This window comes from Setaria italica, chromosome VII (genome assembly GCF_000263155.2).
Source record: "Setaria italica strain Yugu1 chromosome VII, Setaria_italica_v2.0, whole genome shotgun sequence".
Classification (NCBI taxonomy): domain Eukaryota; kingdom Viridiplantae; phylum Streptophyta; class Magnoliopsida; order Poales; family Poaceae; genus Setaria; species Setaria italica.
Genome location: NC_028456.1, coordinates 15,020,126 through 15,046,481, shown reverse-complemented (window position 1 = coordinate 15,046,481; position 26,356 = coordinate 15,020,126). Strand labels below are relative to the sequence as shown.

Genomic DNA, 26,356 nt, shown 5'->3' with positions numbered 1-26,356 from the left:
GGTTTAACTATTTTTCGAGCGCTTAAATTTTTTTTGTCAAATACCTCAAGCTACAGCTAGGGATGGAAACATATATCGGATATGGATGAATTTACACTACCGGAAACATCACTTTTGCCGAGTGCCCCAGGCACTCGGCGAAGGCCCAAATACACTCGGTAAAGAGTTTGCCGAGTGTAACACTCGGCGAACTGGACTCGGCAAACTTTCCCTCGGCAAACAGTGTATTTGCCGAGTGTCGAACGTCGGGCACTCGGCAAATGCTTTGCCGAGTGCCGAAAAATACTCGGCACAAAGGTGATAACGGACTGTCATGGTAACGGCGCCTTTGCCGAGTGCCTGACGGAAGACACTCGGCAAAAATATAACGTTTGCCGAGTGTATTTGTCCCTGACACTCGGCGAAGAGGCACCGTTTGCCGAGTGCAATTTTTTACTGACACTCGGCAAAAATAAAACGTTTGCCGAGTGTATTTATCGCTGGCACTCGGCGAACCTGTGGTGTTTGCCAAGTGCCAGCCTCTTAGCACTTGGCAAACAAGCCCCTTCCGCCAGATTTTTATGATGCCTTTGCCGAGTGTTGTGACGATGCACTCGGCAAAGTCGTCAAACAGTACCATAAAATGGCCTCTTTGCCGAGTGTTCCTGCAAAACAGAAATGTTACGTACAAAGGACCCCTCTCAACAAACAACCATAGAAGCACAGGCATATAAATTGCACCACAGGCACAAAGATTGCATCACAAGCACACAAATAACGTTCAGAAGTACATATAGATTCTCGTCTAAACAAGTAATTCACAAGTTTGCATCACAAGCACACAAATAACAAGTTACTGAGGAGGATGTGCAGGTAGCCACTGCCCCAGGATGATTCTGCATTAGACGCCGCCAATTGATTCCGCACAAAGTTAAAGAGATTGCTTTAGTCACTTTTCTAGTGTAAGTTTCTAGTGCCTGTAGTTTCTAGTTTAACTCTAGATTGATTGTAAGGTTGAGAGTGACTCACAAGAGTAGCTGCAGGGGGTGGAGGTGGCGGGAATAGGTTCGGTGGCATAGGTGGTGGAGTTTGACCTAAACTGTGAAAAACACTCTGCATGTACTGGAACATCGACTCCGTCCTCTGCCTTTCTAGCTGCCGATCCGCCTCGATCCTCGCCTCTAGGTCCTCCCGTCGCTTCTGTTCTACCTCCACCTGGGCCTACAATATTTCATCATAATATCTTATTGCAAAGCAAAAGGTACGTAAAAATCAATGAAAAATTAATCAAACAGGAATAACCTGCAGAGCCTACATCTGTAACTGTGCAGTGGTAGGCCGTGCCCATATCGCAGGGCTCGAGTCCGTGCTCCTAGCTCGGATCTGGGAGAGAGTGGGAGTACTGGTAGTGTCGATCACGCTATCTCCAATCCAATACCGGACATGCTTCTTGCCTCCTCCCACCCTCATCACAATTTCTGCATCAATATCCTAAGAGCTCGGATCGAACTCTGACCCATGAACCTCCCTTGCCATTGATGTGTACTCGGTGACGCGGCTGTGGATGCTTGGATGGCTGTACGCCTCGGGCGGGTCCTCCGGGTTGAAGTCGATGTCTGTCGTGGCTTTGCCCTTTTTGGACATAACTCATGCCTTGAACCGGGAGCACTCCTGGCCATCATGTGATGACGTCTGCGGCAAAAATGCAAAAGGATTAGAAAATATGCAGTATTATGTGTGAGAATAAAGAAATGAATTCGCGTACCCATTTTTCCTTGTATTCATCAAGGCTCAGACTGCCTTGATGGTGTGATGCATATGGCATCTGCAGACACCGCTCCCGGTAAGCAAGGTGGTTCTCCAACCAACAGGGCTGCAACCACACGTCCACCATTTGTTCCCAACACCGGGTATAGGATCGGCACCACCACGGAGGCACCTACATCATCAAGTGTGTGACATATAACAAAAGAAATTAGGCGTAATTAATCTCAGAAATAGTAAATATTAACTTTCTGTACGTACCGCCATGAATTCTTCCTTGGTCAGGTTCATTGTCCTGGCCTCTTCTTTTTTGATCCTCATCCTTCTGTATTCAGCATAGAAGTCGATGATGGCCTGAACCTGCACCTCGTAGTGCATGTCCTTAACAAGCTTCTTGCCGGCTTGTTCAGTGACGGAGGCCGCTCTAGCCTCGAATCCCTCATGGCATCTATAAAAGTCCTACGTATAGACACGTTGCATACAATTATTATTTCAAGAATGTCTAGCGAAGCTGATGTATTAAACAATGTAGTGCTACAAATACTTACCCACAGCTCGGCCTTCACCCACTCCGCCTTGTTCGCAAATATCTTGTCGTCACAATCACCAACGTTGGTGGCGGCGACGTAGTGGTCCCACGTGTAGGCCGCCTCCTCCTGTCCGGCGAAGACCACTGGACCAGGGAAGTGTAGCCTACACCAAAAGACCAATGATGCCATTGATCTTGCGGTTGTGGCCACCCCCACTGAGCTTAATCCAACTCCTGCACAAGTGATTAATATAAATTATTAGTTTCTATTGTAAATTTCAACATATCAAAAGTACTAAGAATATGTAAAGGAACTTACTTTGCCTCAGTGGGTTGAATCAGTGGGCGTAAATGAAGAGGGATCGGTCGCCTCGGGAGGGACAAGGGACCTCGCAACCAGATCTTGGACTGCGAATCCCCTGCCTCCTCCCCTTCCTCCTCCCCTTCCTCCCTCTCCTACTCCTGCTCCTGCTCCTGCTCCTGCTCCTGCTCCCGCTCCTGCTCCTCCTGTACCTCCGCCTCGTCAGTAGAGGCATGCGCGGAAGGTATCTCCTCCTCCAACGATGACCGGGCCGAAGGTACAGGCGACGGGGGCCTCACCCCTTTACCCTTTCCTTGACTCCTGCCTCGACCCCTGCCTCTAGCCAGGACCTGTGCCCCCTCCGTTTCCTCAACCTATGCGTCACCCCTGCCTCCACCACTCCCTCGACGCCTCCCTCGACCTCTCGATGCGTCTGACCTTGTGCCTGACCCTGAAGCTGACCCTGAAGCTGCAACTTTTAATTTTTCGTAAAGTGCTACGATCTTCCTTGTACCGCCCACCATTGTTCAATCACCTGCATTTACGAAGAGTAAACCAATCAGCACAGATAAACAAAACATAATTAAGAAGATGTGCAAAATAAACTAAACATACTTAAAAAATAACATGGTATGACAAATAATAAATAAATTAGTACGTCCCATACATGTCCATACCCCTTTCTCCCATGCACGGACAAAATCATCAATCAGAGGCTCCATGTACACACTCATATTACTCCCTGGGTATTCTGAAATTATCAATGATAAAAATATGGTCTGTCGTTGAAATAGGACACTAGGGGGGAGATTGAGGGGGATAACGAACATAGGCCAACAGGTGTAGGGGGCAGCTGCCATTCCATAAGGATTGAACCCATCTGTTGCCAGCGCAACACGTACATTACGAGCCTCTAGAGCTTTCTCATGATAAATCGCATCAAACTTTGTCCAGGCTTCACCATCGGATGGGTGTACCAGCTTCTCAGTATTGTATCGACGTCCATTTTTGTGCCATGTCATCTGTTTCGCGGATTCTTCACTCATGTAAAGCCGTTGGATCCTCGGTATGAAGGGAAGGTACCGTAGGATCTTCACAGGGATTGTAAGCTGCTTCTTCTGACCGTCACCAGAGTCTACCTCCAGGAACCTAGACGATTCGCACTTTACATAGTACTTTTCTTCCGCATACTCTTTCCTAAATAAGATGCATCCCTTCGGGCAAGCATGTATCTGCTCGTATGACATCTTAAGTGCATGAAGAAGTTTTTGTGACTCATACATGATCTTAGGCAAGATGTGACCCTCCGGGAGCAGTCTCCCAAAAACTGTCAACATAATATCGAAGGCGTCTCGACTCAAGCTAAACTGGGACTTCACGACCATTAGACGTGCAATGACATCCAGTTGAGAAACCTTGGTATGCTCGTGAAGGGGTTGCTGTGCCGCAGACAACATATCGTAATACGCCTTTGCAGTAGCCTCTAGCTCCTCCTCCCTACATGCTTCATGGTAGTCATCTAACATGTCTCCCACCCCAGCATCATTATCATATTCCTCGATGCGTTGTCTGACAATCTCGTCTCTCCCATGATCGACTTCACCATGGTAGATCCACCTGGTATAGTCTGTTGTAAATCCGAGCCTAACAAGATGTTTACCCATCTCTAGCTTGGTTTGCCGACACATGTTTCCACATTTGCTACACAGACACCAAGTATCTCTTCCTCCTTTGATCCTTGCAAATGCCCGTTCCAAGAAAGCATCTGTCTTGTTAATCCATTCATCGGTCAATGAATTCTGACTAGAGCGGCCTGTGTACATCCATTGACAATCCTCCATCCTCTAGCATATCAGCGAGTAATATAAAAAATCACGTTGCATCTACACGTCTATTAGGTGAAGATAGGTCCTAATCGCACCCGAGGATGTGTAGGTGGGTTTAGTTTCCATGATCTACTCTGACGAAAGATAGAATTTCGGCAGCACCTCCCCGCTGTTCTCCAAATACACATCCTGGAATGGAGATTGTGTAAATAATAGGGAGGTCCTGCCGAAACTCTATCTCGGGTCGGAGTAGACCATGGAAACTAAACCCACATACACATCCTCGGGCTGTCTAAAAAACGTGGACAATTCGAAACAAATACGGTTATAAATATGCAAACATCTTCATATTTTCAAACGTATCTCTTTCGAACGGGAGACGCCTAACTAGGTTACGTGATATACGAAAATCATACGGAAAGAGAGGTGTAGGATGCCTCACCTTGTTTGGTACAAAGTGACGACTCGAGGAGGGTAACGTAGCCTCTCCTGCAAAAAAAGAACATACAACTGTCAAGTTAAATTTTCGACAGCACCTCCCCTGCACGTGGAGGTTTCCATAACCTGCATCGAATAAAATGGTGTGATGGCCGACAACCACATCTACAGCAATGGAACGGCACGATGGTTGACTTCCACATACAGTTCTTATACCTTAGATTGCCAAGTCAAACATCATTTTCTAATTTCTAAAACAAAAGCCCTACCACCTCTCTATCTTATCCTTCCCTAATTACTAATTACTTTTGTAATTTCTAATTTCTATTTCATCCTACCACCTCTCTACCTTTTCTAATTTCTAATTTCAATTTTGTAACTTGAAAAACAAAGATTGATTTTTTCCGTGAGGGTGAGGGACGCTGGCCTAGAGAGGCGAGGGAATGTCCAGTGTCGGGGGCACCAGGGGCGGGGGCGGCCGGGCCCGAGGGTGCCGGTGGCGGGGTTGCCGGGGCCGGGGCGGGGGTGGCTGGCGGGCGGGGCGCCGGGCCGGGGCGATGGGAGGGCCGGGGCCGAGGCCGCTGGGGTGGGGTCGGCCGGCGGGGCGGGGCGCCGGGCCGGGGCACCGGGGCCGGGGGCACGCGGAGGCGGCGATGGGCGGTGAGCGCCGGGGTCGGGGCGGCGGCGACGGGCAGGGCAAGGGGCGCCGGGTGTGGTGGGGCCGGCGGGCGGGGTGCCAGGCGGCGAGCGTGGCGGGCGGCGGGCCGCTGCGGCGGCGGGTGGGGCACAGGATTGCAAGTTTTCGATTTTGGGATAGAAGGGCCACGGCGTTTCCTGAGGGCGCGGACTCAAGTCATGTTGTTTGCCGAGTGCCCACAATCTGGCACTCGGCAAAGTCCGAAGTTTGCCGAGTGTCAGATATGGGGCACCCGGCAAAGTGAAGTTTTAATTTTTTTAAAAAAAAATTTCAGATGAAACGTGCCTGCCAGGTGGTTGCCGAGTGCCCGCGATCTGGCACTCAGCAAAGCCAGAAGGTTTGCCGAGTGCCAGATCGGAGGCACTCGACAAAGTTAAGTTATAATTTTTGTAAAAAAAGAATACGCTCCTGACAGTGGGCCCGTGTACCTACTTTACCTTTGCCGAGTCTTTTCTCTAGACACTTGGCAAAGTACACTTACATTTCATGTACACTTCTTCAATAACGTGTTTTACTGACTTTTTCTAATATACTTGGGAAAAATCATGTCAAATTCACTCAAAAATGGTTATATGATTTTTCCACTGATATTATTCCATTATTTCATGCAGTTATAGCTCAAATTGAATTTATATCTATTAAAAAATCTATAATTGCATTTAATAAATAAAAAATATCAAACGGATCCGAAAAATTCCCAAAATTTGACATGAACCAATCTATGTTGCCTATACAAAATGGTTTGAAGTCAAACCCCAATTCAAGTGTCACTTGGATTCCAAATCTTATTGGATCCTCTCTAACTTCTATGAATCCTTTCGGGAGATGAGTCGTTTGGTAAGCATCATATGTCAGAAATTGGGCGAAACCTTCTCAATTTTTTACCACAACCTCCACATGTAATATCATGACATCTTGACAAGTCTTGTGATTTTCAGACTTCGTTTGGTTTTTTTAGAATTTAACAACCATTCAACCACACGTTCGGGGTCGTGTTTTCTAAAAAAAATGTTCAAAATTTCTTTTCATTTCCTGGTTGAGACCTCAATCCGGATTCAATAATATGAATATGATTTTTTCACTGATTTTAAACCATTATTTCACTCACTTGCAGTTCAAATTTGACTTAAATAAACAAATTCCTATTAATGCTATCAATTCATTAAGAATAGCAAACAGACCAAAAAATAGACCAACTTTTGAGATGGACTACCAAATGTCGTATGTGGGGAGTAGAAAAAGTGTAGAGGGCAGCGGTGGAAATTTTTTTTGTCTTTGCCGAGTACCTACACAAACACTCGGCAAACTTCTTGTTTGCCGAGTGTCACTGAAAAACACTCCGCGAACTTTATATTTTGCCGAGTGTCTGGACGGGGCACTCGGCAAACCACTTCTTTGCCGAGTGTCCGTGTCGGGCACTCGGCAGAGTACTAACGGCCGACCCACTTCCCTAACGGACGGCGCACGTACGAGCCACGTGCTGGCGATTTACCAAGTGTCAAATTGTTGCCGAGTGTCATGTGTATGTTTGCCGAGTGTCTTATTTAGGACACTCGGCAAACCATAGCTTTGCCGAGTGTATAATCTTCGCTGAGTGTCTGCCAGTATACACTCGGCAAAGGTTGGGTTTGCCGAGTGGCTGACAGAAAGCACTCGGCAAAGAATTTACACTCGGCAAAATTCCTGTTTCCGGTAGTGTTATGTGGATACGAACACAAATAGTGATTTGACACAAATAGTGATTTTTTTGCAACATGAAAAAATAATATGTAAAAATGACTACGTTATTTGACTTTGGGATAGAAAATTTCTGTCGCAACATGAACGCTATGTTTCATGTAATATTCACTGTGCAATATGCAGAAACAATAGTTGTAACATCGATTCTTAACTATTGCAACATATGTCGAGCCATCCGATTTTTTTCAAGATTCCGGACGTCTAGCATTATCTATTATGCAAAGTTTATTATTTTGATGTTACCCGATTTTTATATTTAGCTCTACTTCTGATGTAGTACACGCAGTGTCTTTTAATTTCTAGAGAATCTGATGTCCCTCCTTCCAAAAGGAAACTTTAGACCAGCACCAGCTAGCTTCATGCACCTCGAATCGAATAAAGAAAAACACCATCACCCTTCGCTTCTTTTCCCCGCTTTGCGATATATGGCAGTTCTTTTCTCCCTTCCTAACATAACCTAGTGGATTCCAAAGTTTTATCCGATCGCTTCACCAGCACTAAACAGCCTTATATAATGTGCTTTAATTTTGGCACACAATAAGGTATGAAAACAGAGTAGCAAAACGTAAGGGCCAATTCTCTTCAAAAAAATATGTAACCCTTCTTCTCCTTTTGCTCAAATGTAAAAAAAGCTCAGACCAGCTGTATCTGTATGTACATCGATCGAATAAGTTAACCAAAGCGAAGCTCTCGTATTACTCGCTTTTGCCACATGCTGTTCACTTTGTCTTTTTGTTGATCCATGGGCTAGCTTAGCACCCAAGCAATTCCAATCTTATCTCACTGGGAACGTGGTACAGCCACGATTCCAATTCTGCTCACATGCACTTTGCCACCGCCGCACGAGCCGCCGCACCGCCGTATGCGCATCAAGACCCCTGCGAGCATTAGATCCAAATCACAAGGCTTAAAAACTGAAGAAATGGTGGAAGTGAGCATTCCAGATCCATCCACGGTCTGGATGAAGTCCGTGATGACTGAGGAGCGCATCCAGGCACTCGTTGACCAGGGCCTCCTCAGGCCCAAGGTGCTGCTGGACTGGAAGCCGAGTGCCAGGCAAGATTTCCCCACTGAAGACAAAATGGAGACAGTGGTCTTCGCATCCTTCTTCGAGCATGGGTTCGGGATCCCATGTGGAGATTTCTTCCAGGGTCTTCTGCATTACTACAAGATTGAGCTGGTACACTTGAATCCAAACTCCATTCTTGACATTGCAGTTTTTATCCATCTGTGTGAGGTGTACTTGGGCATTCCCTGCCATTTCGATCTCTTGAGATACTTGTATCAGTTAAAAGTAGTGTCAACCAAGGGCAAGCTGAGGGTAATTAGGGGATGCGGATTTTCTATGCGGTCGAAGAGAGTCCAGGAATACTTCAACCTCCAGTTGAAGGAATCCAATAAGGGCTAGCACAAGGAGTGGTTCACAGTAGCCAATCAGTAGCCCGAGCTCCCGCTGCATACTAGGGGCCTGTTTGGTATGGCTCTACTCCAGAACTCCAACAACTCCACCAAAAAATCCAGCCAAACACCTCAACTCCAAAACTCCATGGAGCAGCCAACTCCACAGAGCTGTTGTGTTGTTTCTAACTATACTTGTGGATTCACTAGGACGACAAATTTGAATTCTTTTGCCCAGCGTCACTTTCTGAAGGGGCCAAGTAGCAGCGGCCCAAGGTCCACTCGACCGACGAGGCCAACGAGCTGCCTGCCGGCCTTGAGTGGGAGTCTGACTCCTCCATCGGGTTGGACGAGAGTGTGCCAGAAGAGGTCAGCAGGGCCACAGTTGTTGCACCGGTTGGTCATCAGACGCGGCATGCCGTGCAGAAGCAACCCGCCTCCAAGTCGCAAAAGCCAAGCTTCAAGAGAAAGAAGATGGCCAGCAAGAAGGGTAAGGAGAAGGAGAAGGCTGCCCCGAGCGCAACCTCCGTGGCTAGGTCGGCTAGCAAGGCGGACGAGGAGTCCGACACGCTGAGCCCGCCCATGAAGAAGAATATGTTCGACCTCCTTGAGACGACCGCAGTCGACACGGAGCATGTCAAGAAGGCGTTGAAGGCAAAGGTTCGCGGGGTGTTTAGCGATGATGTGTCTGCGGTACCACCACCATTGCGCCCCAAGTTTCGAGTAAAGAAGAAGAGCACCATGTAAGTGCGATCTTCTTATACTGTCTATCTTGTGGTTGTTGTTACCGCCTATCTTGCTTAAATTGCTTGTCACACTGGCAATGCAGGACTACCGTGCTGGATGATGAGTCCAGCGTGTAGCTGACTGGTTGCTCAACCCAGACCGAGGGGGTGAACGGCTGCACCGTTGATCAGTCGCCGCCTCTGGAGGTCGGGGTGGATCAAGATGCTCACGCCGGTGAAGCTATACCAACTTTGGTACCGCAACAAGGCGTAGACGGCTCTGGGGCTACGGACACTGCTGTGGACAACTCCAGGGTCAGGCAGGTGTTCGGTGAGGAAGCTAGAGCCGAGCCTCACCTAGAGATGATCTGCCATCGGAGAGGTTCATCGGGGACGGAGGAGATGATGTTGATGCTGAGGACTTCTCTAGGCTGGACCTTGCTAGGGATGTGGCGCAGGACAAGAAGGATCTTGTTAGGCTGTGGCAGTCATCCTCAGAGATTTCTAAGCTGCTATTTGTAAGTGCGCCAACCAACCCAGAGAACTTATACCTAAAATCCAGTTGCTTTGTAGAGGTCTGACTGTTGGAATGTAAGCAGAATCTAGCCGAGCGGGCACATAAGAGGGCGGACGCGATCCAGCAAGCCGAGCGCTATCACCTGGAGGTAGAGCAACTCAAGGCCAACCTCAAGAAGGCCAAAGAGGACATCAGGCAAAAAGAGCTAGACCACGCCCGGAAGGAAGAGGTTCTTACTTCGCACTTGAGAGGTATGTTGTACCAACCTGTTGACTCAGTTTTGTCCTTGTAGTCTGGGTGCTAATGTATGCTTGTTTGAATGAGCAGATGCTGAGGTCTGGGAGCAAAGGCTCAAGCGGTACCTCAAAGAGTGCGAGGAATCAAATGCGCGCCTCAGCAAGAACATGATGTGGTGGTTCATCGTGAGTATGCCGTATCACAGAAGCTGACTTAAGAAGCCAACGCGCACAAGAAAACTTAGTGCTGCTTAGAGGTTGCTGTGCGTAGTCTTCAGCATGACCAACTAGTAATTGTAGGGTTGGAGGTGGAGCTGGAGGATATTCGTAAGGTTGTTGGCTATGTGATGGACATGGTCCAGTTAGAGATCGACCCGACAATGCCAACACCACTGCTCGATCGCCTCAAGGCCGCACCTGGTCAGCTGAAGGCGCTACTGAAGGACACCACGGTGGAGTGCATCAAGAATGTCTTCACACTATTAGTGACACACTTCCCACAGATACCCTTGGAGCATGCTGCAATAGGAGTCACACCCGACTTCAATGCGGATTTGCTTCCAAAACTGACTTACCAGTATCATGATGTAGTGGAGAACATTGTCGATGACTTGGACCTATAAAATGAAACTCTTTGGTGTATTAAATAGTAAGACAGGACATGTGATGGAATTGACTTAATCGTATGCAAGGAAAAAGAAGCTCCATGCCTCTCTTGGTGTATACAACAGGACAACGTGTAGTTGAGGCCTGTAGCCACTAAGCGTCTAGCCTTGCCTGACTAGCGTCCTGCTGAGACCGGATCTCAAGCTTGTATGAGGGGTGAACACAAGATTGTCTAGGTTTTGCGAGCTAGAATGCCGACCACACGAGTTAGTCGTATTGCCTTGAGAGGGGGAGGAGAAGGATACGAGACTCGGAGATCAGCACCTGGGGGAAGCCTCCAAGATTGAGAGCGAGTGGTCTATCGAACAGGTCGGACAGCCCTGAGCATCAGGAACAGCTCGGACATAGGAATAGTAAGGTAGTAGGTAGGCAAAGAACCTCAGATGTTTTATTTATTCAATAAAAAGGGAAAATAGAGTACATAGCTTTTAGATCTAAGGGTAAAAGTGTCATAGATGCTCGATGTTCCATGGATTGGGGACACCTTAGCCATCTGCCCATTGGAGTTGATAGGTGCATGGCTGGATGACTTATTTGATGATGAAGGGGCCCTCCCAAGGGGCGGCTAGCTTGTGCCTGTCCTTGGTGGACTGGATCGGGTGAAGCACCAAGTTGCCAATGTTGAAGGAGCATTCTCTGACATTCCGATTGTGGTAGCACCGTATCTGTTGCTCGTGGCGCGCATGCTGGATGAGAGCCTCCACTCGGTGCTCCTCGAGGCTGCTGATGTCGACCCGCCGACTTGTTTCTGCCTCGCCTTCCTCGTAGTACTAGATGCGTGGGGTGCCAAAGGCCACGACGGATGGCAGGATGGCCTCTGAGCTGTACACCATGAAGAAAGGTGTGTAGCCGGTAGCTTGGCTCTTCTGGGTTCGTAGACCTGAGATGACATCGGGTAGCTCACATAGCCACTTGGTGGTGTACTTGGACGCGTCGTCGAAGATGCAAGATTTGAGGAACTAGAGGACCATCCCATTCGCATGTTCGACCTAACCGTTGTAGCGCGGGTGCGGTAGTGAGGAGTAGTACACATTGATGAGATTGTCCTTGCAAAAGTCCCAGAACTCGGAACCTGTGAAATGCTTGCCAAGGTAGGTGATGATCCTGTTTGGTACTCCAAAGCAGTGTGTGATTTCCTCCATGAACTGAGCGGCTTTAGCCGACTCGATGCTGGTGACAACCTTGAGCTCAATCCACTTGGTGAATTTGTTGACTGCCATGAAGATGTGGGTGTAGTCGCCCGGAGCGGTCTTGAAGGGTCCGACCATATCCAGCCCCCAGCATGTGAATGGCCAGGATGGTGGGATGGTGCGCAGGGCCTAGGCTGGTAGATGTTGCTACCTTGAGAAGAACTGACATCCTTTGCACCTTTCAACGAGCTCCTTTGCATCGGCTACCGCTGTTGGCTAGTAGAAACAAGAACGGAATGCCTTGCTGGCCAAAGTGCCTGAGTCAGCGTGGTTCTCGCATGTTCCTGAGTGGATCTCGTGAAGGAGGTCGATGCCCTCACTACGTAAAATGCACATCATCAAGATGCCTGTGGATGCGACCTTTCTATAGAGTTCCTTGCTGATGATGATGTAGTTTGTACTGTGCCAAGCTAATTTCTCATGCTCTATTTTGTCCTCTAGCGCCATCTGGTCGATGATCAAGGCTATGAACAGGGTGCGCCAATTTTCTTCTGCCTCAATCATCATGACATCAGTGGGAGCTGGGTCCACCAGAGCGTCCCAACGCCGCCGTTGACCTAGTCCGAGTCGAGGACCTTGATGGATGGTTTTCATAGATCTTGTACGAAGACGCTGGTCGGAACCTGTGCACACTTGGAGCTAAGCTTGGACAGGACATCGGCGGCGACGTTGTGGTCCTTGGGGACATGGTGGAACTCAATACCATTGAAGTGGGACTCAAGTTTGAGGATTTCCATGCAGTAAGCATCCATGGACTCCTTGGTGCAGTCCCAGTTCTTGTTGACTTGCTCGATGACGACTTTGGAGTCACCGTACGCAAGGATGCGCTTGATCCCGAGGGAGACGGCAATGCGAAGGTTGTGGATGAGAGCTTTGTACTCGGCGTCGTTGTTGGTGGCCTTGTAGTGGATCTGGAGGACATACTTGAGCTGCTTGCTTTGGGGGATATGAACAGGACCCTCACGCTGACTCCTTCGAGGTTAAGGGCACCATCAAAGTACATAATCTAGTGTTCTGGCCTCTCTAGGAAGGATAGCTTCTAGATATCTATCCACTCGGCCATGAAGTCAACCAGGATCTGCAACTTGATTGCATGATGTGGGTACAAATCGAGGTCAAACTCGCCAAGCTCCATGGACCACTTGACAACTCGGCCATTGACATCCCTGTTGTGGAGGATTTCGCCGATTGGGTACGAGGATACCACCCGAATCTTGTGCACCTGGAAGTAATGATGCAGCTTTCTTGACAAGATCAGAACTACATAGAGCAATTTCTGAACCTATGTGTAGCGGATCTTGGAGTTGATGAGGACCTCACTAACATAGTACACCGGTCACTGCACCATGTGGCCATGGCCGAGCTCTTCACGTTCCACAACTAGCATAGTGCTAACAACGTGCGTCATTGTAGAGATGTAGAGGTAAAGCATTTCTTGGTCGGCCGCGGCTGTCATGGCAGGGGGAGTGGTGAGGAAAGCTTTGAGCTGTTTGAGTGCCTTGCTGGCCTCATCATCCCACTCGAACTTATTTGCCTTCTTGAGCATCTTGAAGAAGGGTAGACCCTTTTCTCCGAGTTTGCTAATGAAGCAGCTGAGGGCCACCATCATGCCAGTAAGCTTCATGACGTCTTTCTTGTTGGCCAGATTCGCCATGTTTTTGATGGCGTCGATCTTAACGGGATTGGCTTCGATGCCATGCTAGCTGACCATGAAGCCCAGGAGCTTTCTAGATGGGACACCGAAGACAAATTTGCCCGGATTAAGTTTCCTGCGGTAAGCCTGGAGGCTGTTGAAGGTTTCTACAGGGTCGGCTATGAAGCTTTCCTCATCCTTGGTCCTGACAACCACATCGTTGAAGTAGGCCTCGACGTTTCTATGTAGCTGTGTCATGAGGCAACCCTGGATTGCCTTCTAGTAGCTGGCACTAGTATCTTTCAACCCGAAGGTCATGGTGTTGTAGCGGTAGAGGCCGAAGGGCGTTATGAACGCCATCTTGTCTTGGTCAGCAGGATTAATGGTGATCTGCTGATGGCTCGAGTAGCAGTCAAGGAAGCAGAATAGGATGCTCCCAGCCATAGAATCTACAACTTGGTCAATGCGCGGAAGAGGGAAGGAGTCCTTAGGGCAGTGCTTGTTGAAGTTAGTGTAATCGATACACATTGTCCATTCACCATTTTTGTTTTTTACAAGGACTGGATTTGCTAACCAGTCGGAATGCTTACATTCACGGATGAATCCGACAGCTAAAAGCTTATTAAGTTCTACCCTAATGGCCTCCTTGCGATCTTGGGTAAAGTGGTGAAGCTTTTGCTTGACCAGTCTTGTTGTCTTGCTTAAGTCCAAGGAGTGCTCAGCCAGCTCCCGCGGGACACTGGGCATATCGGATAGCTTCCACGCAAATATGTTCGACTTTTCCTGGAGGAAACTGGTGAGCGTGAGTTCCTATTTGGTGGAGAGGTCAGACCCTATGAGGGTCGTCTTGGTCCGGTCTTCCAGGCTGAGGCAGATCTTCTTGACCTTGGGGTCAGGCTGCAGCGCCGTGGGCGTCGGCTCCGTCTCCAGGATCTTGAGCTAGTCCCTGTCCACCTTTTGAGCCTCGGCGAGCATGGCAGTGGCCTTGGCCGAGTACTCCAGGGATTCAGCAAGCTGCACCACCTCCATGTCACACTTGTACGAAGTCTCGACGTCGTCGTAAATGGAGAGGACACCGTTTGGAGCCGACATCTTGAGGACGAGGTAGGTGTGATGCAGGATCGCCATAAACCTCGCCAGCATGGGCCTACCAAAGATGGCATGGTAGGATATCTTGAAGTTGACCACCTCGAAGGTGAGGTGCTCCATATGGTAGTTGGCAGGCGTGCCAAAGGTGACGGGCAGAACAACTCAGCTAATAGGATAGGATCCTTTGCCGGGGACAATGCCGTAGAAGGGTTCTTCACCGGGCTGGAGTCGTTTCAAGTTGAAGTCCATGCACTTCAGGGTTTCTGTGAAGATGATGTTCAGCTTGCTGCCACCGTCAATTAGCACCTTGGGGAGTAGAGCACGGTCTATGGTCAAGCAGACCACCAACGGGTAGGACCCGGGGTCAGGGATGTGCACCTAGTGATCTTCCTTGGAGAAGGTTTTGGGCTGCTATGCCCAGCGCAGATACTGGACTGGCTCTATGGAGACAAAGTGCACCTCTCAGTGGTGCAGCTTCTGTTTGCAGTTGCTGCAGAAAGCCTTGGGGCTGCCCACGATGATGTTGACCTACCATTCGGGTCGCTGGAACTCTCCACTCTGGTCAACACCGGGCTGGTGGGTGTCTGGGTGTGGCTGGTCGTGGCGCTACTCTCGGTGTTGGTCGTTGTGGTCATCACGTTGGTGGTTGTCACAGTCATCACGATCATCGCAGCGGCGATCATCGCGATCGTCACGGCGATGGTCGCGGTCGTCGACGTAGCGGTCATCACAGTGATGGGCGCGATCATCACGGTAGCGGTCATCACGGCGATGGTCACCACGATCGCGCGGCGGTGATAGATGCAACGGTTGTCATCCCGACGATAGTTGTTGCGGCGGGGTCGTTTATACTCCACCGGGGCACTAAGCTCTTTATTGAGGACTGTGCAATCCCAAAGATTATGATGTGCGTCCTTATGAAAGGGGCACGGAGTATTGAGGGTGTCGTTGAACTCTTCTTGGAGGAAGGTGGTCGGCCTGGCAGGGTCGTCTTCATCAGTGAGGACCTCGGGGGCCATTTTTCGAAGTCGGGATGACTCCGGTCGTCCTTGGTGTTCGTCGTGGGTCAGCTATTCATAGTTGTCGTGCTGGTGATTCTTGCCACCCTAGAACTATACTGTCGCAACCTCTTGTATGTCTGCCTGGGTGTTGACAACCTCCATCATTTGCTCGACCATCTTGGGGGAAGCCTCATACAACTTCCAGAACATGGGGCAGTTCATCAGGCCGGAGCAGAAGTAACAGATGATGTCACAGTCCTCAACATCAACTAGCCTATTGCGGTTCTTGAAGAAGTGGTTGGCGTAGTCTCTAATAGTTTCGTTCTTCTACTGACGGACTTGGCCATGGTTCTCCATGTTACTAGGTTGGCTGTAGGTAGCCTGGTTGTTCTGGGTGAAAGCCCTAGCGAGTAGACCCCAGCTGTTGATGCTGTTTGGTGGGAGGTTCTCCAGCCACAGGAGCAGGGCGGGACCCATCACCACCGAAAATTAGGCAGCCATCAGGTCGTAGGTGCCCAGGGCGGCTTTCACCACGATGCTGTACGTCTTGAGCAAGATGGTGGGGCTGGAGTGACCATTGTACTTTTCGTTGATGGTTGGCTTGAACGAGGTTGGCCACTCTACAGCCTAGAGGCGGGCAGCGAAGTCGTCGATCTCCATGTCGTTGTCGTCCTCGAGGTTGTACACGACAAGTGGTGCCTTGAGGCGTCCACCGTTGTTGCACCGGGGTGAGGCGTAGGTGTCTTCAAGGGCACCATACATGCGGTCAAAGTCGGTGTGGTGACGCATTTTATCTTCTTGGCACCGGCGGTCCTCACGTTCTACGTCGCGGTTGAGTCCAAGGGCATCATAGTCACGATCGTACTTGGCGCGGTGGTGGAGCTCAGCCTCCTCCCACTCACAGTGGCTGTTGTTGATGTCGATGTGCAAGTCACAGCGGTCACGTAGCTCATCATGAAGGTCATGTTGCTGACCTTGTCTGCCACGGTCCTCACCATCACCTCTCCTGCCGCGGTCCTCCTCGTCACCTCTCCTGCCACGGCAGTGGTTATCGTGGTTGTTGGCTTGACGGTCGTCATTGGCGGGTGGGTTGGCAGGTTGCTCCCCCTCTTCTTCCCGGACGGGCTTTAGCGGACCTCCCGTGCGCTGGTCACCTTGGTGGTGGCCGGATCTGCTGTGCCCGGATCAACTCTGAGAGTGCCAGGTAGCCATGGACCGGCTGTGGGCCCACTCTTCGATCTAAGCATTGGCGGCACGGATACACACCTAGATCTGCTGCAGTTGATCTGAGTCTTGAAGGTTTTCTTGGTCGGCAAAAGCGGGCCCCAGGTTGGCCTGGGGTGTGGTGAAGACGTTATGGCCGGCCTGCTCGAGGTCGGCCTGTAGATTGTGGGCACTCGCAGGGCGCCTGCCCCTGCCTCGGGCATCGTCTTGGTTGGTGTTGTCGCCATCGTCGAGCGGTGGTCAGCGCTGATTGCCTGCCGCCTCCATGCTAGCAGTAGATTGTTGCTGGGTGTTAGCCTGCTCCTATTGGTGCCATAATGTGCGGTCCTTGTTCTTGGTGTTATGACCTACTTCCTAAGAAGAGGTTTCGCCATCCCTAGGCGGCTCATTGGCGGAGACCACAAAGGCTTCGCGATCTGGCATGGAGGAGTTGCTCTCAATATCTCTTCCGTAGGGATTTGGAGTCAGGACGATGCAGGGACCTAGAAGTCACCACAGTTCAGAAACTGGGTGGGTTCGAGTAGGTCTCTAGATTGGATCTGGAAGGACTACGCGAGTGTCATAGAAAACACAGTAGCCAAGTTCCTCAGGTCAAAAGGGGCAAGGGAAGGACCCTGTGCCGACCTGGTTGAGTGTAGCATCACCTCAGAGAGATCTATGCACTCAGTAATTGTGTTGCTGATGCGATCTAGACCCACGATCAGGTTGGACGGCGTGGGTGGGTGGGTCACAGCTAGGATGCTTGGAATTCTCTTAGAGAGAGAGAGAGAGATCGCCGACCTGCTGGGCAAGCGACGTGATGATCCTCGGGTGGAGGTCTTGTCCCATCAGAGCAGATCAGATGGATGCTGAGATGGCACCGGATGCCGAGTCGATGGAAGAGCCGGTGGAGTTCGAGTCCACCATCATGCTCCCAAAGCAGAGCTGGATTGGTTGGCAAGTTAGTCCTTCATGCTCTCGGAGAAGACGATGCCAAGACGGGATGCCATCGAGCTCACTGGGGAGGATCTCACAATCATCTCTACCTAGCGCACCAACTGTCGGATTTATAAGCCCAGCAGTCCACCAGGGGGTTACCCAAGTGGTTGATTTGTAGATGGAGGGGATTGCGAAACCAATAACTTGAAGGTGATCATGAGAACACGAGGGACACGAGAGTTTTAGACAGGTTCGGGCCTCTGGAAAGTAATACCCTATGTCCTGTATGTTGATGGCTTGTATTGCTTTGCGCTGGTGCGTGGTTTACAAATTGGATTGGATTGCCCTCAGGAGGCTCCCTTGGCCGCCTTATATAGGCTGACAACCTTGGGTTACAAGTTGGTTTGAATCTAATCTACTCGGTTGTTACATGGAAGGTAATCTAAGTCAGACTACAATACATATCCCAACATATACGGGCTGATTTGAATTGCCCGGCCTCCTTGACGTGTACTCCAAGTATCTTCATGTTCTTGGCCCACACGTCCTGGTCGGGTAGGCCCACTTGTCAGGTCCAGCCAGTATCCTGGTCGGTGGGGACCCATGGAGTACCCATATAATCAACTATGTCCTGAATTGCACGCCTCAAACCCGAGTAAAAATGACAAATAGAATCCTCGGGGCCCTCCACTATGCTAAAATGCATCAAACCCTTTTGAAGCTCACCATAGTAATCCTGCACTGATTTATCTCCCTGTTCTAAGCACATCAGTTTCTTATGCAAGTCTTTATGATAGGATGGTGGAACAAATCTATCGCGCATAGTGACCTTAAGTTCTTCCCATGTACTAGGTGAAGCACCCTCTGCAACTCACCCGGTCCACCAAAGGATAGCAAAATCTTTAAACTCACTAGTGGCTTGTCTAACTCTATGTTGCTCAGGCACAAGGTGGGCACTAAATTTCTGCTCTATTGTCATGTCCCAATCAAGGTATCCCTCAGCATCATAAAGACCCGAAAAAGATGGTATGGTAAATTTAATCTTAGCATAGGGATCATCGGGCGCACGATTATTATTACCTTGATGATGATGGTTGTGGCTTTGAGCGCCACCCATACCTGTCATGTTGGTGTGAAGGCAGCGGCGTAACCGTGCTTCTCGGGTAGCTGCTTCATCAACAATACCGTTGGCATCATACACCACGTCCTCTGGCAATTGTCCACCGGTGCTGCTGCCATTCCCATCATCATTGGTCGGTTGATGAATTTCCAACGCAACAACCTTGTCGATTAGCGTGGACACCCATTTGTCCAACCTCTCCATGATTTTGCCGAGGTTGAGTTCAATGAGCGCGTCAGTGAGAGCCTTGGTGACTGCTTCCTTCATCTCCTTCTGAGCATTGTGTACAACAGATTGTAGTTGCTCTTGGCTGACACACTCCTTGAAGTCCTTGGGAGTCTTATCTCCATCGTTATCTGTCATTCTAGACACAAAAACAGCAACAAACAATGAAGGTTATCCCTAATAATCCTACTACGTGTGGAGCCTCTCAAGATCATAGCAAAAGGAAGCACCTTACCAAGCTCTTACAAGGTTCTTACCAGCAAGGCAAGTGATACCTGAAAGGCGTAGTCCACAATTGCAAGGGTCAAAAACCTATGCTTTCCAGAAGTAATATGTGGAGCTTGGGAGGCCAAATATATGTAGCAAGGAATATCAATAAATCAATTCAGAAATTGCAAAACTGAAAATTAGTCCCAAGCTAGTCTATGTCACCGGCCTAAACCCGTTTTTAGACCTAGTTCAAGCAAGCAACAATTTATTATGCACTGGAACGCAAAGGATGCAAGCACTTCTGAATTATTTGCCCTCCTTTCTTTCGTTTCTTTCTTTTCTTTGTCCTCTCTATTTTGTTTTGGTGCGGCTTTTCTCTCTGTTTTTCAGCACCTGTTTGCCTTTTTATTCTTTTATTTTTCTTATACCAGAAAGTGCCGCAAAAGATTACAACTCGAAACTAGATGCTTGCTGCACGCCGACACAAACAAATATGAAAGTAAAAGAGACAGCCAAGAATAAACTGAGAAGGACTTAAACAATGCTTGGCCCGTATGGAAACTAACAATTCTTGTTGCCTCTTATGCTCATGTCAAAACAATAAGCTACCATATCAAAGTGCACTATCCTTACTGAGGCTTGTGCAAACATCAGGCTAGCAACTGATCAAAACTGTTCTATCACAAATTTGAAAGATGATCACAGCTCTAGCAAAGGAACCAATCTGCTATGCGCCAACACACAAAGATGACTTAAACCAAGCCTCGAAACAAGACCTAGGAATAGCGAACACAATGACACAACGAGGGACTAAAATTCAGAAAAGCAAACTGAAAAGAAAAATTGTGACGCACAAAAAGGTTATAGGATAGCAGAATATTTTTTTTAGGCTTTTCGTGGGAAGAAGGCGAAATCAAAGACTAACTAGGGTATGGGCAAACCTAACGCTAAACCTGTCTCTGAATACCACCTAATGTGAACAAGGGTTCCAGATCTTCCGAAAGGTTCTGATAATTCTCGATTTAATTGAGTCGCGACACAAATCGATCCGCCTTATGAACAACACGTTCCAAACCCCGCAATCGCAGCACCACCTCCTCAAGTTATCGACCAGCGATGCATGGTTGACCTCGCCAAGAAGGCTAATTCTTACTTGCAAATCGAAGAACACAAGCAAGAACAAGAAAGATTGCAACCGAATTTGCAGATGAATGAATAGTCTCACAAGTTGGGGTCTCACAAACCGACGACACGGCAAAATTGTTCTTGACAGAATAATCTAAGCAAAACCCCCCAAACCCTAATGGATGGACAGTGGCTGTTTATGAAGACCTTAGGGTCATGCAAGATCCCTGGACACGTCCCTAATGGACTCTAACATGATACACAGCCCAATGGCCCAAAAGACGGTGACGCCGCACCCTGGCAGATTCTGGACAGCCTCTTGTTTTGATGATTCCTGTTGACTCAGATAGAATTTGGACGTGGTTCCAATGCCATTGGAAAACTTATGAATTATCTTTCCATCCATATAAAGAACGTCCAAATCCGAGCCCGTATGCGACCTGGGCGTCCGTTTTAGCGCAGACTGCTCCTGGACTCCGAGACGGACTCGAAGTCGACTTGATTTGGGCCTCCAACTTGACTTGCACGCCCTTGCTGGTCCTCGCCACCTCCAAGTCCTTCTCCAAGTATCTCCTGGCCCTCTCCTTGGTTCCTAATCACAATATAATCATTAGGTAGAAATCTATTCTCAAAATCATATAAAGAAGTGTTTAGGAATGAGCTCACCTCTAAATTCAATTGTCAGCGGAGGATTGTTGTATGTATCCGAAGGAGTGATGTCCTCATCAGAACCGAATGCCCAGCCTTGAGGATTCTACTTTGTAGAGTCTTCTTGAAAGGCCTTAACCTCAAGTCACTCCCTCCTGAGTGCATTCCTAAGTAAAGAATATAAAGATAAAAGCTCGGTGCCCGTCAAAGATTCCAAACACTCGAGGATTAACCCAATGTGAGTTAGCCATTATTGTTCTCAATCGCTATCCTCGGGTCCTTCCAGGAGCAGAGGTGGTGCAAGGATACGAGATTTATTATTAGAGGTGCCTCCATAGAGCGTGCAAGGTTAAAGGAGTTCCACTTCCCTTGCTACCAATGCGCAACTTGCGATGTTAGTCTCGAGACCTGCCAATGATGTTTGATAGTAACTTAGTTTTACATCTCAGTTTTGAACTTGTGAGGTCAAAGGGTTTCTTATGCTGTGGACGGCGCTCGAGGGTGTTAAGGTTTTGGCGATCCCAACAAATGCTGGGTTGCAAATCGAGGGTATATTCGCATTGGGAAAATATTATTGAGCATTATTTGGCCATTGATATTGTGTCATGGCAATGTACAAAAACAAGAACCTTCAGTTCTTAGTAAAGTTAATAATATGTCCTCATATTAATTTTTTACACTAATTTCATTTTGATTAAGAATTTTTAATTTCATATTAGTACTCATAAGTTTGCCCTCACTACTTTCTAAGTATTTGATTATATCCATGTTAAGCTACACAAAAAGAAATTAATAGGGAATTTTGTTTGCAGGACACCCTCAACGGATGCTTTTGTGTGAGACACACTCTATTCGTTGATTTAGTTGTCTGGACATTGTGATTTTGCATTTTATCTCCATCATACCACAGTAAACAAAAAGACTATTTTGCCCCCGTAAAGCTAGGTCCACATGTAAGCCCCCTCCCCTCGATCCCCTTTTGTCTTCACTTCTGCCTCTCCACCGACGCGGACCATATCCCGCACCCCAACCCCTCCATGTCACCGCTCGATGAGGCCATTGCGCTATATGAGGATGCTCTAGCTTGAATGGCAGTGAAGGTCCAGACCGGCAGGCCTAGGCTAGTGCCGACTCTGCAACTTGTATGTGGGAGGTCCTATGCTTCTCCTGAGATGAGCACGCTCCTTGTCTCGGGGGACGACATCAGTCGTGGGGAGGAGGAGGGGCAAGAGTGGTGGCATGCATGCATCTGTGGTGGAACCGCTCAGATTAACTTAGCTAAAGCACAATTAAGTCACCTAACACACAATCACATGCCTTAATCAAGTTAACTCGGCAATCCATCGGATTTCATCCGATAAAACCACTATGCAGGACCGAGTTAGCATAGCTCACACGAAGCTGAGTGGTTCCAGAGAATACAACAGATCATCCACTTAAACAAGTACATTAATTTTCTTTCAGCACTGGTTCGGAAATCAAAGTTTTACTGAGTTCATCAATAGCGGAAAAGATAAAACAGCGGAAGCTAGCGCCGGGGGCGGATGTCCCTGATGAGGCCGATCAGGACATCACCGATCCCTATCCCCGCCGTCCGAGGAGGGATCCCACTTGACCGTCCACCCAGGAGGGAGCTGGGGAGGCCAAGTGCCAGCAGCAGCAAACTCAGGAGCTTCAATGTCACCTGAAAGATGTGCCACAAGCAAGGCTGAGCTACTAAGCTCAACAAGACTTAACCGACCGGTGAGGAAACTACTCCACCAACTTCTAGACATGCAAGGCTCTTTGGCTGGGGGGTTGTTTTGCCAAAAGCGACTACAGTAGGTCCTTACTTTCAATATTTTTAGCTTAAGTTCTAAGTTCATAATCCAGTCTACATTAGCAACTTATGCTAAGCAAACATAGTTTCCAAACAATTTAAAGAACAAGCATCAAGGTTCACATCATCATCATGTTCCATATTTACTCAGTGTAGCATAGCGATCAAGCAGTCTCAAACTGTGAGAGGCAGACGAATCGATTCGAATTTCTTAACCATGCATGGTGATCCTAATCTCACGACATCCACGCACCACAGAGGGTCGCTTCCTGTGTTGGCCGTCCCCATCAATTCCCAAGCGCGTGTCAGGTCCAAACTTCCCTTGGCATGCAATGCTCCACAGTCCTGACCTCTTTCCGTACTGTGACCGCACTTGCATCCAGGTCGTTACAGCCTACCCCCCTTAAAAAGAATCTCGTCCCAAGATTCGGGTGTAAGGACAACCAGTGGGGGTGTGCGGTTCTTACCTCCTTGGTTGAAAAGAAAGCCTCTGAAGTGCTTGTTCAGATATTCCTCTGTTTCCCATGTTGCTTCATCTTCCGTGTGGTTGCTCCACAGAATCTTGTACATTTTCACCACTTGTCGTCGGGTGTATCTTTCCTTATGGTCGAGGACTTTGGCCGGGTATTCGGCATAGGTCAGGTCAGGTTCAATTTGAAGTCACTCTTGTTCCAAGATCTCAGTCGGGACTTGGACACATTTCTTCAGTTGAGAGACATGGAAAACATCATGAATGGCTGAGAGCTGTTCGGGTAGCTGGATTCGATACGCGACGGGTCTGCAGATTTCCACAATCTCATAAGGGCCAATGTAACAGGGAGCCAACTTCCCTTTTACTCAAAATTGTTGCACTCCTTTGGTCGAGGAGACTCGAAGATATACGTGATCACCAATGTCAAACTGCAGGGGTCTCCTCCTCTTGTCGGAGTAGTTTTTCTGTCGAGATTGGGCTGCCTTGAGATTTGCTTGAATCACCCTAACTTGCTCTTCAACTTCAGTTACTAGATCAGGACCATAGGTTTGTCTTTCCCCAACTTGTGACCAATTTAAGGGTGTTCGACACCTCCGACCGTATAAGACTTCAAATGGTGCCATCTTCAAGCTAGCTTGGTAGCTATTGTTGTAGGAGAACTCTGCCAACGGTAAGCACTTATCCTAGTTCTTGTTATAATGGATGACGCAAGCTCGTAGCATGTCTTCAAGGATCTGATTTACTCTCTCGGTCTGACCATCGGTTTGAGGGTGATATGTTGAGCTACGAATTAGCTTGGTGCCAAGTGAAGTTTGTAACTGTTCCCAAAAACGTGCTACAAACTGAACACCTCGATCAGATATGATCGTCCTTAGTACACCGTGCAGGGAAATAATGCGGTCGAGATACAACTCTGCATACTTCTTGGCCATGTAGGTGGTGTGGACAGGAAGAAAGTGTGCAGATTTGGTGAGACGGTCCACTATAGCCCAAATGGAATCATGTCGCTGAGATGTAGGGGGCAATCCAACAATGAAATCCATGCTAATGTCTTCCCACTTCCATGATGGAACAGGTAGCGGTTGCAAGTTACCGGCTACCTTCAAATGGCTTGCCTTGACATGTTGACACGTGTCACACTCCGAGACATAGCGTGCAATTTCTGGTTTCATTCCACTCCACCAAAAAGTTTGACGGAGGTCATGGTACATCTTATTGCTGCCAGGATGAATTGAGAATTTGGAGAGATGTGCTTCATCCAATATTTGCTTCTTAAGGTTGGGGTTAGATGGAACAACAAGTCAGTTCTCATAGTACACTCTCCCATTTTCCTCCTACCGGAAATGCTTGTACCCTTCATCCTTATGTGCAATTTTCCTCTTAGTTAGCCTTAAGTCCTCATCTTGTAACTGTGTTGACCCAATTTGGTCTTCTAAGGCAGATTCAATGGAAACATGACCGAGGGTGCCATGGGAAACAATCTCCAAACTAAGTTTTCCCATCTCATGATATAGAGTTTCCGTGAAGTTGGTTGCCGACAAGCAATTGCAATGGGTCTTGCGGCTAAGAGCATCTGCCACTACGTTGGCTTTGCCGGGGTGATAATGAACTTCCAAATCATAATCCTTGATCAGCTCCAACCATCTTCTTTGGCGCATATTAAGGTCGGCTTGAGTGAAGATGTACTTGAGGCTCTTGTGATCAGTGTAGATGTTGCAGTGAGTGCCCACCAGATAGTGTCTCCATATTTTTAGGGCGTGAATCACTGCTGCTAACTCAAGATCGTGGGTTGGGTAGTTCAGCTCATGAGGCTGTAATGCACGTGAGGCATAGGCAATGACTCGGTTGTCTTGCATAAGAACACATCCAAGTCCAGTGCCAAAGGCGTCACAGTACACGTCAAACGGCTTAGTAGTGTCGGGTTGAGCTAAAACTGGGGCAGAAGTCAGCAATTGTTTCAAGGTGTGGAAAGCTCCTTCACATTTATTGCTCCACACAAACTTAACCCCTTTCTTTAGCAGTTCAGTCATAGGCTTGGCTATTCTTGAGAAATCTAGGATGAAACGCCGATAATAGCCTGCTAACCCAAGAAAACTTCGGATCTGATAAACTGAAGTGGGTGGCTTCCAGTCCAATACTTCTTGAACTTTGCTTGGGTCAACTGCTATGCCATTCCGAGAGATCGTGTGTCCCAAGAATTTGACACTCTCTAACCAGAACTCACACTTGGAGAACTTGGCATAGAGCTTATGATCTCTTAGGCGCTGGAGCACAGTATGGAGATACTGTGCATGTTCTTCCTTACTCTTCGAGTACACCAAGATGTCGTCGATGAACACCACGACGAACTTATCAAGTTCAGGCATAAACACTGAATTCATGAGATACATGAAATAAGCCGGTGCGTTCGTTAGCCCGAACGACATGACTAGGTACTCATAGAGTCCATATCTTGTGGAGAAGGCAGTCTTGGGAATGTCACATGGTCAGATCTTGATTTGGTGATAACCAGGAGCGAAGGTCAATATTGGAAAACACTCTAGCTCCAGCTAACTGATCAAACAGGACATCAATGCGGGGAAGAGGATACTTGTTCTTGATAGTCACCGCATTGAGGGGTCGGTAATCCACACACATGCATAGACTCTCATCTTTCTTCTTCACAAACAGGGTTGGGCAACCCCATGGTGAAGTACTGGGTCAGATAAAACCTTTCTCCAACAACTCATGTAGTTGGGTTTTTAACTCAGCCAACTCTGCCGGTGGCATTCTATAGGGTCTCTTGGAAATAGGGGCTGTGCCGGGGATCAACTCTATGGAAAACTCCACATCTCTATCAGGTGGCATGCCCGGCAAGTCATTGGGA

General features: G+C 48.3%; 1 protein-coding gene, 1 long non-coding RNA gene and 1 pseudogene across 3 annotated transcripts; 1 reads left to right on the top strand and 2 right to left on the bottom strand.

Moving 5' to 3' along the window:
* Positions 1–8,097: 8,097 nt before the first annotated feature.
* On the top strand, positions 8,098–11,249 carry LOC101757765. 2 transcript variants are annotated; one of them, XR_002678458.1, is made up of 5 exons: positions 8,098–8,454; positions 8,911–9,415; positions 9,502–9,915; positions 9,997–10,165; positions 10,242–11,249. It is a non-coding gene; the product is annotated as an uncharacterized LOC101757765 (long non-coding RNA). The 2 variants fall into 2 exon arrangements; XR_215493.3 differs by having other exon boundaries at positions 8,107–9,415.
* A 337-nt stretch (positions 11,250–11,586) lies between these two features.
* LOC111257943 lies at positions 11,587–12,084 on the bottom strand. The gene is made up of 2 exons (XM_022828494.1): positions 11,811–12,084; positions 11,587–11,696 (listed from the first exon to the last, which is right to left on the bottom strand). Exons 1-2 carry the CDS (start codon positions 12,082–12,084, stop codon positions 11,587–11,589), a joined length of 384 nt encoding a protein of 127 aa, XP_022684229.1.
* Positions 12,085–16,356: 4,272 nt separating this feature from the next.
* Positions 16,357–26,127, bottom strand: LOC111257942 (annotated as a pseudogene).
* Between the last annotated feature and the right edge of the window lie 229 nt (positions 26,128–26,356).

Coding starts and splice junctions, on each gene's coding strand:
- LOC111257943 (XM_022828494.1), bottom strand. CDS start 12,084: ATGGTCGGACCCTTCAAGACCGCTCCGGGCGACTACACCCACATCTTC. Junction 11,697..11,810: donor ACCGCACCCGCGCTACAACG/GTTAGGTCGAAC, acceptor ATGTCATCTCAG/GTCTACGAACCCAGAAGAGC.